At 34.9% G+C, this 18,787-nt stretch overlaps 1 protein-coding gene across 1 annotated transcript in view; it reads left to right on the plus strand.

Annotated features, from left to right (window-relative positions):
- The first annotated feature begins 2,815 nt into the window (after positions 1–2,815).
- Positions 2,816–18,787, plus strand: part of LOC144448610 (homeobox protein aristaless-like 4) — a 29,985-nt gene continuing 14,013 nt past the window's right edge. Inside the window, exons 1-2 of the mRNA XM_078138887.1 lie at positions 2,816–2,894; positions 4,327–4,658. Of these exons, the coding sequence (XP_077995013.1) occupies positions 2,816–2,894; positions 4,327–4,658 (411 nt within the window). The remainder of the gene's footprint in view (positions 2,895–4,326; positions 4,659–18,787) is intronic.

Here is an 18,787-nt window from a genome sequence, read left to right on the forward strand (position 1 = left end):
TACATATGGTATGAGATTGGTGAAATTACAGAAACACTTGCAGTGAATGTAGACTGTATCGCATGAACCAATGCGACTAAAAATATACCCTATCCAATTTAAAGTTCATACAACTCACAGCGGCGTATCTCTCCCTGGTCATGCCAAAGACAAGCAAAGCGGTGAACATCAAAGTAAAGTAATTTTATTAGCCTTTACTTGATTTGAACCAGATTCAGTGATTGGATAAAATTAGCATATATGTAGATTAACCCACGTTAAGACACTGTAGCAGTTGATGAGATACTTAGGATGATTTACCGACTGAAGTGGGACCGAGGACCACTTTTATGACAAACACGTTGTGAATAACACTTCGGTTACAGCTTGGCCTATTCATGGTTTTATTCCAAGTGTGCTAATTAGTCGGTGGCGTCCAGTACAATATACCAAGTACAGCAATGCAGAGGATCGTTAATAATTGTTTAAGTGTTCCAGCAACCCATACTATTGATGATATTTTGGGCAATACTAAAATCAAAACATCGCATTCGGTAAACCATACACAAGGTAAGGATGTTGTATAGAATATCTGTGTGATGTGATGTGATGTGATGTGATGTGTCAATACTAGTTCTGTACTAGGTGTATAACATACTTACCACTGGGTAGTTTAGTTTATCACAACATCCCACTATAAGCCTACATCGTGTACAAGCAAACATGTAGGGAATTGGTTAATAAAAATGCCTGTTTCGTCAATTTTTACTCTCTCCATATTTTTACTGTTACTTCCATGTTTTGAGGTAATATTGTGTTTCATATTACATAATATGACATTTTCTTTCTTTAGATTAGATTGGATTTGGTTTGATTAAGGCATGTTTGATTTGATAGTGTAGTAGATTATATACCGATTATACAAGATTAGAAAACGTTAGATTAGCTTCGATCATATTATGTTATATTAGATTATATGAAATTAGAGAATAATGGACAGTATGTTAGAGTAAATTATATTATATTCAATTTTAATTTATTCGATTATATTAGATTAGAGTATATCATATATTATTTTAGAACAGGATAGATTAGATGCGATTAAATTGGTTTTAGGTTGGCTTAGGTCGATTGAATTTGATTGGATTGGATTAATTTGATTAGATTAGATTATACCGAACTAGATTAGATTGAATTAGATTAGATTCTATTAGATTCTATTAGATTAGATTAGATTAGATTAGATTATAATATATTAGTTAGATTGTTGATGAATTACACGTTATGGGAATCGTACTTTATCAATCGTTTATTGTGTCACATCTTGACAGATTTGGACAATTGCCTCACAAAGAACAATTGATGAGACATTCGTATTGACCAAACACATTGCAGTATGTACTAATTATTAGACTGGTATCACCATTGGTGACAAGAATTGGTTAAACATTGAATTGAAAAAATATTCATAGCAATTGAGAAACCAGACTTGTGAGTTGTACACATTGGCCAGATGGTTAAATACGATGTAGTTAAGATCTCTATGACACATACATATTAGTCTCTCTCTCCCACGATACCTGATACAGTCTACACTTATGTTGATTAATTGACAGTCTAAAAGACATCCAACTTCTGCATTTTCCCGCCATTCTGTCTTAACATCTAAGCAATTATCTAATTGGGAAATCCACCGTATTGCAATCACGTTGACAAGTGTTTGTTGTCAAATTGAGCAAGAATTCGAATTCATCACGTGTGTATCGACTCCAACGGTGAATGTTTGTAAATTCGTGATTTAAGTGAGTACATTTATTTTGATCAACACAATGAGTGAAGTCAATGCAAGGAAGGAAAGGCTTGTTGTAATATGATCCATTGGGGCAATTTTAGCGATGAACATCTGCTAAAAGCCTCCACAATATAGGAATTATGTTTTACCGGGTTGACGTTTAATGACCATTTTTGTGGCGAACTGTCAGCTCTTTGACATCGATACATAGAAGGCCACAACTTATAAACCATGACACTACGGCACCCAGTCCAACAAATTGGCACATAGTAAACACGAATTATCTGCACAAATGTTTGTAGTTGTTAAATGAAACAACATAATCAATTTAGATATCACTTTGTTTATCTTCTTAAAAAGTTTACATCACTGGTTAATCTGAGACGGTGACATCGAAACGAGAAAGTGTCGCCCGGTTCAACTCTCCGTATTAAACACACAAATGACAATAAACAAAGAATTGTCGAATTCCAGTTAATCTAGTGTGACTAATTAAAAGACAATCAACTCATCAACTTATAAAATCGTCTCTATGGTAAAGAAATGAAATAACAAGTACAGTCCCCCTCCTCAAGTTGTTAACGGACCATTAAGTTTGATATGTCGGCTAAGGGACAGAGTGCGAGGGGATGTATCAAGTTTTGATCACTAAACCAAACTGCAATTCCTTAGGGACAACATAAATATGCTGACTACGGAAATGATGTTAACAGGAAACATTCTCTGCATAACTCACTTTTCAGTGAAATACTCTAAAATTACACCAAGTACAGACATTAGTATGATCCTACCAGATGTGGGAATATAGACACATGTTACACTGTTAGCAGACCCCGGTAAGTGTACGCACTGTTCATAGCAAAACAAACCTTCTTTATACTTCATCTACTTAACAATTGTGTTTTTCTTCCTAGCACGTTGCGTTAACTCGCATTCTTATCATCAAAACGTCCGCACAGTGTTTCCCACATGTTCCTAGTCATCCGTTTCTCGCTGTGATTCAACATCGTGCAGGAATTACCCTCGGGAAATTAGGGAATCACCATGGAGAAATTAGATCTAGGCAAATACTGTATAACTGCATATAATGACACATTTACATTAGCTTCAACCATCCTAGCGAGTAATTGAAAACAAACAATGTGCTGTCGTGCATTTTGATTAGAGCTGTCATTCCGCTACAGTCTGGTAAAAATATGAAAACTGCAGGAACCGCTGTGAAAATGACCAAAATGGGGATAATTCTCACCATGAAACGTCTGAACGGTCTACACTAATCCTATCCAATCCAATGTAATCTAATCTAAAGATCAAATCTATCCGACCGCAGGCAATCGGAAGGTTCAATCGTTGTAATAAACCAATGCACTACCGTGGCGACAGATTTCGTGTTACAGCTTCCCTGTAGCAATACAAGTTACTAGACGATTTAACAGGGATTGAATCAGTCGATCATAATTGTAATGTCCATTGAGAGTATATATCGATTCGTTGTCAACTATTTAACCTCACAAATGTGCCGATCTCATACCGACATGACGAATCGATTTCGTAAAAGTTGTTAATCACGTGCATTGCACTTGAATTTAACCTGGGAAAGTATTGAGACTCGGAATGGTTTAGAATCAGTGCCAACACTGTTCTACGTAATTAGTATTTAGCGATTCAGTGTCTATAATTAGTCTGGTTACATTCAACACGATGGAATAGTGAACCACATGCATATATGCCTCATACCGAAGTAGAAACATTTTGTAATACCAACAGAAATACAAAGAAGGCAATCAGATGTAGGCACTTCTGAGAACTTGTAGCCGTCAAGTCCAAGAGTAGATATTATTTATTAATGTTGTAAAATAATGTATTACAAAGTAAACAATGCAAACACAAGATATAGCGAGAACGTTTGGTTAAATCTATCGTGTTGATTTCAATGTCATCACCAGATCACAAACACTTTATTCTGTAAATTTTATTTTCTGTACACTAATAAATTAATTCTTTGAGGATTAACAACAAAAAGATCTTTAGAAATAAAGACGTCTCTCGCTAAATAGTTGAACTCTTAATCCTTTCCCGTAACCTGTTGACAAAGAAAAGTGTTCATTTATTTAAATTTAATGTCAATAAATCGAGATAAAATTTGTCGTTGAAATGTTTGATATATTAACATTATTTCTCGTCATTACACTTGTTGTTGTGTATTTCACATTTTGTAGCTTTTCAATAATGTTAGAGTCGAATAAAAGTCGTTATGTAAATGAATAAAATGACACCAAGACTTTTGGCTGTCATTCTCACTTTTAACAATGTTGAAGTTTGGATTGTTTTTCTCTTGAATTCGGGATTAAGACTGTTAAGGAACTTGACCTTTGAACCGTGAAATGTGCTAAGGATTCTGATATCTTGCTCATTTTCATTCACTATACAAGATAAAACGGGATGAAGATTGCGTTAGCTTCACACAAGTTAGTCTTGGCCGCTACTCCTCCAATGAAGAGATATTCAATCAAATATTACCATGGTAACATGGTATTTTTGTCTTCACTTTCCAGATACAGAAACGGATACAAAGATGACGGAACATAAGGAGAAAGAGAAACTTATAATGGAGGATAAAAATAATAACAGTGGGGAAGCAGCTGAGGAGGTAGAGGATAATGATAAAGACAGTGTTAGTACTGATCAAGAAGACAGCAAAGATGGCGGTATGGAGAACACAGAAAATACAGACACTAATAAAAGAAAGAAAAGACGGAACCGTACAACTTTTACTAGTTTCCAACTTGATGAGATGGAAAAGGTATTCCAGAGAACTCACTATCCAGATGTATACTGCAGGGAACAACTGGCGTTACGTTGTGATCTAACGGAAGCAAGGGTTCAGGTAGGTTTTACTACTAACACCTGGCAAATAAGCAATTAGACACTTTTCTAATACCATTGTCGTCAAGGGGTGTGCTCATTTACGACAATTCATGTATTACAGTTGACGTTGTACACGTACACAAAATGAAACGTAAAATTGGAGACTTGGTTCTCCTTGTTTTACGACACTATCGTGGTAATATGTATCCCTTCACGTCATCTAATATCGAAATTCCCATTTCTGTTTTCTTTCATTTGAAAATGATAATTTTAAAGTATAATTTTGAGATTAAGTCATAAGTGGCGATTGATAACGTGTTTCCTGTCTAAAGTCTTTTGTATTACACCAAAGTTCAAGAAAGGCGAGAAAATGTGTTCAAAATATATTTGACGAGAAAGAGCTTGATATTAAAGAATTCTATCATCTTTAGTTTAAGTATAATTGCAAACCTTCACCCATAACAAGTGGTTCTATCGAAAATAAGTATTTTTGAACTTGACAAAAAGTTGAATAGGTACTAGAATTTTTGCTCAATTATTTTTTGATGAGAAAGGCGCTTGATATTAAAGAGTTTGTAAAATGATACCAGTTTAGCAGGGAATAAAAACGTCATAAATATCTAATACGAATATTTTAAAGGATATAAAAATACATAGCAAGGAAAGCGGAATATTAAAGCCGGTGTAATCTTATCATAATACTCCATAAAATACAACTATTCAATGAAATAAAATATTTTTGTACCTGACCAATACCACCCAACTTTAATAACGATTTCATAGGTTAATGTGAACTGCAGTTGACCAAGTTACATTTTCTATTGTGCGTATCTATTCGTTAATGACTATTTGTTTATCACTTGTTTTTTTTCTTTCAATAACTTTTTTAATTTGTTCATATGTGCAGTAATCAAACTCTCCAAATTACAAAATGCTAATTTAATGTAAAAAAATATATGTTTTATAAGACTTGTTTTTGACGGGATGAAAAGTGGCGTCGGAAAATATATTGAAGTCGATTTCAAATAATGTGTTGTCATGACAGTTTACATTATTAAGAACATCCTGATAGATTGTTATTAGTGAACATAAACAATGTTGTCATCACAATTTCAAACTTAATATCAGGGATATGAAAACATGTAAAATACACGTTGTCGTAGTTACTAATGCTGGGGATGAGGTGGGAACGCTACCGATGTAAGGTTGCCAGGAGTTGTTGATTAATACAATTTAATGTCAATAATTAAAAGATCAGCATATTAATTAAACTGTTGATGTATTAATTTACGAAAACTCGAGATAGCCATTGCAGCTGATGAGAAACACTAAAGTGGTAGTTTCGAATTCTAATCACTTCTTATCACTGTATGTGATGAACGAATCCGACAACAGGAATTATTAAATCAAGGTCTGTATCTTTCACCATGATAATTTAAAAACACTATCCAAGTATATTATGCACTCTTTATCAGACACATCGGTCTACAACCTACGTGTGGTTATCAAATAAGCAAACAACGTTAGCGGGACCCTATCCCCCAATACACAAAAAATGTGACTATTTTCTCATTTGAGTGTCTGCCATCTTTTTTTGTTTTTCACGTGTAATATTTTAAAAGTACCTGCCAGTAGTTGTCCCGTGCACACTTGCCTAGCTTTGGCAAATCTTACTTTGCTGTTGAAGGCACTGAGTACATACAAGAACAAATACGAGATTGATGTGAACAATGTGATTCCTAGAACAGGAGATAATAATTGCAGGCGTGGAGATTTTGAATAAAAAAGATAACTGATGGCACATTGCTGAGAAAAAACATTACCTGATGACAGCTACTCGAGAATCTACAACAAAACATAATCTTTGAATCTAAATAAGAACATAACAATACAATTCAGTCGATACTTGGCCTGAGTGCACCTGGCCTGACTGCACCTGGCCTGACTGCACCTGGCCTGCAACGGCGTTTTGCACCGACCGTCGATCATTGTAACTTTAATCTTTGTGACGTCAGAGCTAAGCATCAGGGTCTGTCTGGTCATGAGAAAATAGCACAAAATACAGCGTCGCTCGTAAAATGGAGATCTCTTACACAGTTGGAAAGTAAATTAACAGGACCATGTTGGCATGCCAACCATGTCAGTGTACAACTGTCAACAAATGTCGTATGATATTATACAGTCATTTGGCATTCATTCATTCATTCATTCATTCATTCATTCATCCATTCTTCACTCGCTCGCTCTCTCACTCACTCACCCACCCACCCACTCTATCAGTTTATAGCGCATGGACAAGCCACTCACACTAACTGCCAAATACTCTTTCATCACGCAAAGACTTCGTTTCATACGGTGCATGGTACAGCATTACGTCAAATGACAAGTTTTTCACATGGATACAACGTATTGAACTAACACCTAACACCTAACTCCGTAAAAACTAAAGCGATATGTATTACTCTTTCGGAATGTCTTTGGACATCTTGTGTGTTGTCAGCTGTATACCAGCTGCAAAACTTGTGTCGCTAATACCAAGCAAGCAAGCTAACAGTAAGATGTATCTTTCTTGAAACGAAGAAGGAAAAGATCGATTGGCTAAGGCATCATCTTCATTGATCGGATTAACTAGATTATATATAATTATATATACGCTTGTACAGACAATGAAGATGTGACTGGTGGAGTCGATATGTTGGTTGGGGAGGGGTTGGCATTGTGTGTGGAGAAAGTATGGTGGATACGTGCAATTCAGTATGTACGTTACCACCACCACCAACAACACCACCACCATCACCATCACCACCACCATCATCATCATCATCATCATCATCATCATCATCATCATCATCATCATCATCATCATCACTTATTCGATCGACCATTATATCATCAGTTCTTGATTGAATTTGAATGATCTCAATTGACTCGATAGTGTTCATCGCAATTAATTGTGTCGAGTGGCATTTTAGTTAACGTGGTAGTTCCATTGGCATTCTCTTTCAGGCTTCACTGTGTTCAATGAAAGTGATTTGATTGTACATGTCTTACTTAATTGCTAACTTAATTTCTCATTATACCTGCTCATGCGGTAGCGATTGTCTGAAGTGTATGCCAATTGTCAGTGTTACCGTTTCGATTAACTGGAATGTACATAGTGCCATTTGTTTGCTCTTTCGATTGGTCATAAGCTGTACTTATTTTCAATATCATTGATTCAGTTGGTTGAAATATGTAGGTATTTTAAATTTCACTAATTCGATTGGTAGAAATGTAGAGCTATTTGAATTTCATTGATTCTATTGGTCAAGATGTGTACCGATTGTCAATCCACTTATTCTATTGGTCGAGATTTGTGCCCGAAACACTTTACAATACTAAAATGAATACTGTTACAACTTTTGACGAATGGTGTTTACGGGTAAATAGACAATGAGCTTTCCTATGTGATGAAATCACCATCAAGTTAGACTTGTTTTGTTTATTCTGGCAAAAAGACAATAAAGAATTGTTATATCAAGCCGCACTAATATATGTATAAATTAGTTGAATTGTACTCAGTTTAGCTACTTTTTAGAGAAATAAGCAAACATTACTAAAATTACATTTCTTGTATCGTAACACATACATATGACCAATGCAACACAACGAACCAGTTCGCTATATTCAATATCAAAGTCTACGTTTCTATGCAGTTTGGTAAGAAATTTGTCCTATGATGTACATCGTAGTATACATGATCATTTTGTTACCCTACCCATCCTACCCGACCCCACGTACACCACTTACAAATGCTGGTAGTCAAGTGTACATAATGATTAGGAAAGGATGTTACGTCATGACTACATTTGATGAATCTATTTGAATATTGCATCACTGCAATATAAAAATGGTAGTCATGATATTTGATGTGAAATATTCTGCTGTGTTGACTCATGTATAGCATTGAATGATGGTTGTGATTCGTATTTATGTTTATCTCTTGTCCACTTACATGTTTTTGTAAACAAAATAAAACAGTGGAGCCAAGATTCCTTTATGACATTACAATAAATCTGAAAATTTGGTATAAAACCACTACATTTAGTGAGTGAAATGGCCCTAAATTAATCATATACTGCAAAAGATTTAAGTTGTTAATCTTTGTCTACTTCAGAGTTTAGCCATCTTCTCATTGTTATGCAATCCTTCTCATTGCACTTGTCCAATTCTATAACATTGAGAATACTTTGTCAGGAAAAACTTACAACTTCATTAAAACATTCCTCTCAATTATAGAGATAATAACTAGTAAATCTGTTAATATTAATTCATTTGACATGCAGTTGATATTTTCGAGGATTTGATGAACCTAACGTTAATGCTCGAGATAAAAGTATTCACGGTCATCTTCTGTCATTAAACTTAGCTGGCTTGGTCGTCTCTCTTTTACATCTACAATCATGCCAGTCTGTAACATTAGTGTTATGTTAAGGTGTATATGTACAACAATATAGTTTCTAATGGCCTGTAGTACCATATTGATTATTTGATCCTACAAATCGTAGTCAAAATAATCGGATATTTTAAAATGTGATATTTTCAATTTAATTAAAACGTTACATTTACCATGATGTCATGATAAAGAGATGGAAGCCATGGATAGCTTTCAGACTACCCAGCCTACTACACATTTTATAGATTGTAAGTAAAATAACGAAATATTGCACAAAAGAGTAAAAATATTTAGTATATACATTTTGACTAGTAATGTTACATTACATTATATTGTTATGCGACAAAAAACTGTAATGCATGGTGAAAAAGTGAACTTTTTAATTTTAATAAAGATATTTTATGGTGGGATTATTCATCAATTTGTAATGGTCACGTGACAAATATTACGTCTGTGATTAGATCGCGTATATAATTGTACCAATGTAATAAGTATATTTGTAGCAGTTAATAGACAGATATAGTATCTTTTTTATCTCTCATTCCACGGACATTATCACAAACAACAGAAAGGTTCCTTGTCGGTAGTGAGACCACGACCTTAAACACGCCAGCCTTACAAAATTGACTAATTTGTGACAAACTTCAGGGATTTAAGCACAATTGATGCGATTAGGCGTGGAATGGAGAGGGCAGGTAATCGCAGCAGATCAACACATAGTTGAACTTTGTGAAACAGACAGTTAATTTCAAAAACCACTTGAAGTATTTGATTAGTGACGAGTACTGCTGCGATATTTATTATGTGAAAGGGAATTAAATAACTGACGTTCAGTAATGCGAGAAATGACCCGTGTAATTAGACGGGAACAGAGGCTTTTATGGCATCCAACGGAGAGACAAGTGCCTCAAATAACAAAAATTAAACTCGAACACATTTACAAATATCTTAAAAATGTCATATATTAATGGTGTGATGAAGTTAGCGAGTATATATAGATGAGGAGAAAATGAGATCAACCAGCAGAGCAACAGTATTCGATCAATCTGAAAAAGTGTAGGCTGTCAAAATCTACCGACATTGTCCGGTCACAAGTTGAAACATACAACTTCTTATCTTAAAGTAAACACACCAACTTAATCCAAATAAACAATCCATTAAGCATAATTTGGTTTAAGATAAGTAATTACTAACATAACTAATTAAGCTTAATTAACAAGAGGGCAGCTATCTACAGCTGTTTTGGCATGGATGGATTCTGGAGTCAACATGCGGGCTGGTCAGTGCACAGCCGAGTAACAACTCGTGATACAAGCTAGTTAAACAAACTGAAACTATTTAAATTGCCTATCGTTGCTTCGATACCATGTATCGCTCCAAAGTGCCAACATTCTGGAAAGGAAAGCGTCAATTGCCTATGAGTAGGGTAGTTTATCACGAGTAGGGTAGTTTACTATGTCTCTTCACCCAGGCTTACTATATTCTCAAGATTTCATTTGACCTGACAAGTCCCCCCCCCCACACACACGTGCATGCATGCATACATACATACATACATACATACATAGGTACATAGGTACATACATACATACATACATACATACATACATACATACATGCATACATGCATGCATGCATGCATGCATGCATGCATACATACATACATACATACACACACACACACACACACACATACATACATACATACATACATACATACATACATACATACATACATACATACATACATACATGATACATACATCGCCATATGTGTTTATCCGTAGGCTACACAATATTGTTTTATTCGACTATTAACTTAAATTTGAATACAATGCAGATAACGAGTAATTGTTTATCTCCAGCTGTAGTCACACTATGTACCCACATCCAATACATCGATATGCGCACACCAACATAAAATAATGTTGTTTGTGTTTTGTGAAGACATAAATTGACGGAAAGCTCAAAGGGATATGCACCAGAATGTTCCAATTTTGATCACAGTGACGAAGGCTATGCTTCACATTTCGTTTAACGTGTATGTCAGCAGGAGTACACGTGGAAATCGCTATCTGTAGGTAATAGCTTGTAATACTAGACACGTTCAATTGACATGCACGTCACAGGTGCCGGCAATGAAGCTATCCACTTAAATTAGAAAGGAGTATGTTGACCTATTGGGTCAAAACATCTATCTTTCTCTCACTATTTTGCTATGTCACTTGTTCTAGAGATCGAAGCTCTATTCGCTCTTTGATTCTGTCTGTCTGTCTGTCTGTCTGTCTGTCTGTCTGTCTGTCTGTCTGTCTGTCTGGCTTTCTGTCTGTCTCTGTCTGTCTGTCTGTCTGTCTGTCTGTCTGTCTGTCTGACTGTCTGTCTGTCTGTCTGTCTGTCTGTCTCTCTCTCTCTCTCTCTCTCTCTCTCTCTCTCTCTCTCTCTCTCTCTCTCTCTCTCTCTCTCTCTCTCTCTCTCTCTCGTTTGAATGAAACTCAAAATCTCGAGGTCGACAAATTTGATGTGTAGTTGTGAAAGCCACATTTGAATAGTTTGATCCCGACCGGTAAATCGTCTTAATAATATTTCTTGTCTACCAAACAGGAATCGTGGAACACAATAAAATCCAAGTAAAGCAGATTTGTCACCCTTTAATGCTAATAATTACATTATATTAATTGTATTCTGTCATGCCGAGTATAAATTACATTGACCAAGTGATATTGTTTGTGTTGCAGTGTCGAGTATTTACTGTGTACATGTATTTGGTTGGAGTCCTGTGTTGTTGCATTCTATTACGAAATTTAACATTTTTATTGTCATAAATAGTTTGTCATAAATAGTTTGTACATCACATCACATCACATCACATCACATCGCATCGCATCACGGCACATCACATCACATCACATCACATCACATCACATCACATCACATCATATCACATCATTTCACATCACATCACATCACATCATATCACATCAAATTTACATTTTCCATATTCTCAACACCTACATGATACATCATATTCTAACGTCACAACTATTATTTTCACAACGTCAACTAAACGAGTATTGCAAAATGTCTTCTCAAATTCTACCATTAAAAGAGTATAATCAGTGTACATAGTAAGGAGATATTACTTCACATAGATCAAGCAGATAAACAGTAGTTTATTTTGGCGTGCTTTGGCACCAAGCAGCTTTTGACATTGCTGTAATGTAAATTGTTATTTCACGTTGAGAAGTTGGTCCGTGTCATGTTTGTACAAACCTGTCTTAATTGGGTTCGAATTGTCATCATTAGGAACAGTAGCCTTTACGGAGAAACCACATTAGTCAATTAATTAATGTACTGGAGCTAAGATGACTTTTCTATTTTGTTCTGTAAATTACTGTTATTTTATCGCATTTGTAATACCTCATTTGTGTCCGTATTAAAAATCCCGACTTTTTGTTAGAAAGCCACGAAACTGTTGAATGGAATATAGTTTGACCATGGAGTTATATCGTTGCTGTTTGTTACAATATAGTATAGAGTTGAGTTACTGTGAGTTACACTATAGTATAGAGTTTTAGAGTTACTGTTAGTTAGAATTTTAGTATAGAGTTTTAGAGTTACTGTTAGTTAGAATATAGTATAAAGTTTTAGAGTTACTGTTAGTTAGAATATAATATAGAGTTTTAGAGTTATTGTTGGGTACTTTAGCGTTTTAGAGTTTTACAAAGAAGTGCATTTTGACGAAATGAAGTCAGACTGAAATTTGTAACTGAGGCCTTATTTTGGTTAAAACCTTTCTTCAAAATATGGATACATCAGACGAACTAAAATATTCTAAAGCCAGTCATCTCATCAGAACAGCGTGGTAAAGGACTGCCTGTGTATTTGCATGTTGATATGGTGTTTTTATTATAAGTTTGTTCTCCAAAGGCTATGTCACTGTAGATGACACATAGTTGTACCATTTGTTTGACATATTTCAACATGTTATGTCCGCATAGAGTGAGCAAAAAAAAAATTTAAAAAAAAAACTTAACACAAAACCCCATAAAGTTGGACCACAACATATTGGACCACAACAACGAATTCTACCGGACTGTGTGCCTATTGTGTGAATACAATATATAATCAACTTTATACATATGAAAAGCTGTCTGTTTTATCTATGCTGTTCGCGAGAGAAAACGTTTTTGGTATTGGTTTTGACTGTTAAATAGTTTGGGAGATCTCAACACTATTTCGCTATATTCAAGTGTCCAATGATCTTTGTGTACGAAAACCTTAGAGTTGGAGGTACTGTGTCACATTTCTATTGTCTGTGCTTTTGTGAAACGTTGCCATTACAAACCACTTTGTAACGAAGTCTAACATGACATGCATACAGCGATAGATTGGGCCAACAGTACGACGTACGTTGCAGGTAATTATGTTAGTTGTTGGGGAGCATGTACCTTTTGTCACATACACGTCACAGGAAGTATGGAATGAAACACAACTTACTGTACTGTATGATATGAGTTGTCGAATTAATTAAAACATGTTAAAGTTCGTGTAATATCTCTCATCACGAAGTCCAGTAAATATTGGACACAATAATCAAACTATTATCTTTATTCATACGGTAAAAACGAAAATCAACCATTAGGCCCTCGCTACCAAACAAATCGATCGCTCTTCCATTTCAATGCATGTCTTTTTTCATATTTGAATAATCCATTAACACAATTATTGACTAAAATTAATTAAGATAACAGAAAAAAATGCACAAAAATACAATGTCAACCCTCCATGTTTTGGCGGGAAAGTCGGCAGCGGACCGCCTTCTGCACCGATCAGTGACCCGTAACAAATTGTAATTCTTCAAAAGTGAAGAAAACATGGATTGGTTGATAGGGTCAGACTGAACGAGTCCCATCTGACCAGCAACAGCTAGGGAAAATTTAATGAACCCAATCCCTCGAGTACCGAGGTTTACACTCTAGCTTCAGAGGTGAGATCGGGAAGGGTGACCCATTCGATCGGTCAAATCTGACCCTGTAGATCCCAACGATTGTTGATTGAAACCGCCAAAGATAGAATGATCGTCGATTTCAAAGTGGCACGGTTGTAATCCCTGGCATATTCTTAATGTCATTATGTCAGTGAATCTATTCACGATTTGAAAAAAAATAACTTAAAAAAATATTTACCAAACTGGGATTTTGAAATACATTTCGTATTATTTATATGTATGTATGTATGTATGTATGTATGTATGTATGTGTGTATGTATGTATGTATGTATGTGTGTGTGTGTACATGTACACGTGTGAGTGTTTTGTTTGTTTGTTTGTTTGTTTGTTTGTTTGTTTGTTTGAATTTATTTATTCCAGACCCAAATGGCAATAAGTTCTGCCTAACTATTTATATCAAATTATATAATCTATTTCATTTTCATTTTTGTTCATTTTTATTTTATTCATTCCTCATTTATTGTTTAATTTTATTATTTTATTATTTTATTAAAATGTTTGGCCATTGCGTCAACAACAAATCAAATCAAATCAAATCAAATCAAACTGACAGGTTAATATTGTTATAACGAAACATTTCTAAGTCTATTTTTCACATCTTGTCATAGTAAAGTGTTATTCCAGCATGTGTACAACAGACTAGCTTATTGTAGTCCGTTTTACCAACGGTGACGATATCGATAGAGGTCGAGGATGTTACACCACCGGACAAGACGTTCTATTCAACTACGGTTTACTCGAGTGGGTTTCTCCGGAGATCGTCTGTATAATCAAACTGTAAGCTCAGACCAATAAATAAGGATATCTGAGATACGATGAAGAACAAGTAGACGATCGCAACTTGAAAAAATAAACCTCTCTCATGTTCTCTGTCACGTAGAGAATGGTCGGCGAAAAGGAGAGAAACGAAATCGCGGTGTTCAGAATTTCTCGACGATATGCAAATTATAGATTGTTGATGTAAGGGTCATAAGTAGAAACAAACAAGGTGCCTGGCGTTTAAGTGATTTTAATTCAGAATTATTCCGAGATCCCATGTGGTTTAATGAATTTTAATCCCGTGTCGTGAATATTTTACACAATGATGATGTGCTTGTAACACTTTTATGACTTTAGACATTATTATACGGGGTCCACAAATAACACTTGACGTGTTTTCAGCACTGCAAACTTTGTCTGCAACCGTACGTATATATATACTAGTATATATATATATATATATATATATATATATATATATATATATATATATATATATATATATATATATATATATATATATATATACATGTATATACACTCTAATTCAGTGTAAGAGGTAAATCATAAACTGAAGGAAAAGCGCTCAATACTGAGAAGTAGAGCTGTATCACACAAAATACACAAGTTATGGTACGGAGCCGTACCATAACTTGTGTATTTTGTATATATATATATATATATATATATATATATATATATATATATATATATATATATATATATATAAAAGGCTGATGCTTAAACTATACACATATGGATTTGGAGGGTCTCTGTTAAAATGGATCGATGACTTTTTATCCAACATACATCAGCGTGTTGTCGAGAACAATATTTAGTATTCGAGCTGGTTCCCAGTGGTAAGTGGTATACCCCAAGGCAGTGTACTCGGGCCAGTATTATTCGTTATCTTTATTTACATGTACCTGGTGTAGTAAAGTCTGTATACAAACTCTTCGCAGCCAATACGAAATTGTACAAGTTTTTATTTTAATGAAGCCAATCATATGGAGCTTCAGAATGACATTTTTAGTTTATGTAAGTGGTCGCAGAACTGGTTATTGAAATTTCAGACAAATAAGTGTAATTCAGTACAGTATGCCAAGAAGGAGCAATGTGATAGTGTATACAGTATGTATAATCTAGATGGTAGAGCGGTTACTCTTGAAATGGCAACAGAAGAAAGAGATTTTGGTGTTTTGTTCCAGGACAATCTTAAATTTAGAGTGTATAATAGTCAACTTGTAAACCAAGCAAACAGGATGTGTGGACTAATCAGGCGCTGCTTCAGTCATCTAGATCAAGAAACATTTATTTAACTCCATAAAGCATTGGTAAGACCTCAACTTGATTATGGAGACAGTGTATGGTATCCGACAACAAAAAAGGGAAACAGAGCAATAGAAAATGTACACAGAAGTACTCGCTGTATCAACGATCTACGCCATTTATCGTATGAGGAGAGGTTATCGCTGCTTAATTTGCCAACTCTCGAGTATAGAAGACGGAAGGGGGAGATATGATACAAATTTATAAAATAATGCACAATTTATGTAACATTGATCACTCAATATTCTTCGAGATTTCAACATCTAGAACCAGAGGACATAAGTGGAAGTTATCGAAACCCCGATGCCACAGATCAATGCGCCAACCGTCATTCTCTGTTCGTGTTGTAAACGACTGGAATTCACTCCCTTAGTACATCATAGACAGTGATAGTGTAAATTCACTCAAGTCAAGTCTGAATAAACTGTGGTCATACTATCGATTTGACACGTCTACCATTTATTAACTGAACACTGATTGTGTATTTTGTGGATACTTTGCAATGCTGGACATTATTTAATATTGTATTATATTATAATGTTTGTATTGGTGAGGACAAACAAGCCGTATTGGGCTCATTCATTTCCCCAAAGATTCCAGTAATCATTCCAGTAATCATACATGTATATATGGACACAGTACATCATTTGACATGCAATCGGCATTGCAAACTTTGCCTGAAACCGCATATATATATATATGTGTATGTATATATATCCATGGCGCACACTGACAAGTAGTTTTAAACTATTGTTTATGATTTATTTTGTTTCCAACCAATGTTACATGTAAGTATTATCCACTTGTACAAGTTTCCCTACATTCTGCTATATTGTAAACAATTTGGGTATCATATCACTTCTGTGCGTGACTATTGGGCTATGTTGCTGTAATTGTGTTTTGATATTTTGATTTGGTAAACCATATAGTTTGTTTAGGATTAACCAGACGTCTCCCATTGTATTATACGAGTTATCATATTTGCTAATTCTATTCTGGTGTCAACGAATAACATTTATATCAAAACCGTTTTTGTTCTTGTTGTCAGTTGAATTGCAATGTTGCTACAAATGAAATGAGTATTCGAAGTCAATATTACATACATATATATACATAATCTCCCTAGATATTTTAAAGACAATACTCAAGTCTTGTATGGTGCATTTAGCGTGTCCACATTTTGAAAGTGCACTATATTTTGCATATTAACATCTAATTACATCTATTTTTCATACTGAGACACTGGAAAGTAGAAATAGTAAATGTTTTGGGTCATTCAATGTTAAGTCTTCATTGTTAGCATACACATTTGCTTTTGTGTGAGGTATTTAGAGTGAGTGGTCACCCCAAGGGGCTATGTTTCAATCCCTGGCCATCGCGCTGGCCATCACATTAGTATTTTCTTATTAGTGGACCCAAAGTGAATCATTGATCAACATTTTCTTTAGTTCTGCCAGATAACTGTTTTTTTTTCACACCTACTTTTAAACTAACCCGAAGTGTTCTAAACGATGATGTGATAAATCTACGTGTTGTATGTCAACTTATGCCTTTATTCCGACGATTTGTCATATTTTCATGTACATGTATACGTGTAGACAAACCACTGGAGAGCTTCATAGGTTTATCATAGTGCAAGACCCAACCATTAGAGTTGATGTAGTTACTTATCTATTCTAAAATATCCAACACGATAGTCAACCTTGTCAATACGTTTCACTCATTTTCTTAGGCAAACGATGACAGCCTCTTACAATATATCCCATAACATAAACAATGGTCTGGTTTGAGAGAATCATGTAAGTATGTCTTAACCACGGCACTTGTTCAAAGAGCTCGATAAAAACAGTGATACCACATGGTGGCAAACATCATTAATTAAACAAGGTTTAAGTTTATTTGTGACACCAATAAAACCAGAGCTTTGGTGATTTACGAATACAACAAGACGCATCAGTGCTGGAAGGGTTCATGTTATAGCACAAAATATCATTTAGCAAGTCCGAAAAAGTGCGAGAGCTAGCTGAGAAAGGATGATTATTATCCGAGTCCTACTCGAACTGATCGGTTACTTTTAAACTCGCTGAGAAAGGATGATTATTATCCAAGTCCTACTCGAACTGATCGGTTACTTTTAAACTCGCTCCCAAATGACAGTCTTTTTAATTACGTAAAATACTCAATTATTTCACAAGGTTTCCAACAGAAAATTCTGATACAATGTCAATTTAATTATTTTACCACTTTTATCGGATTTATTTGCATCTGCTAACCGTAGCGAAAACATCGACTCACTACACAGTTTATAATAATTGTGTTGAAAGATTTTAGCGGTAAAACACAATAAACAGCAATTTGAATGCGTTTTTTGGTGACATTTCAACCGCCGTGTTTATCATATTCTTTACATTCGCAATGTGCAACAATACGGTAAAACGAACTTTGTTCAGGAAAATTATCATATAATTATTGTACGTCCCTGGCCATATAGTGTAAGACACGTCTTTAAAATTGACTACCACTATATTGTACTTGGAGAGAGACAAGTTTGAGTTGCATAAATTGACTACCACTATATTGTACTTGGAAAGAGACAAGTTTGAGTTGCATAAATTG

Source organism: Glandiceps talaboti, chromosome 17 (assembly GCF_964340395.1).
Source record: "Glandiceps talaboti chromosome 17, keGlaTala1.1, whole genome shotgun sequence".
Taxonomy (NCBI): domain Eukaryota; kingdom Metazoa; phylum Hemichordata; class Enteropneusta; family Spengelidae; genus Glandiceps; species Glandiceps talaboti.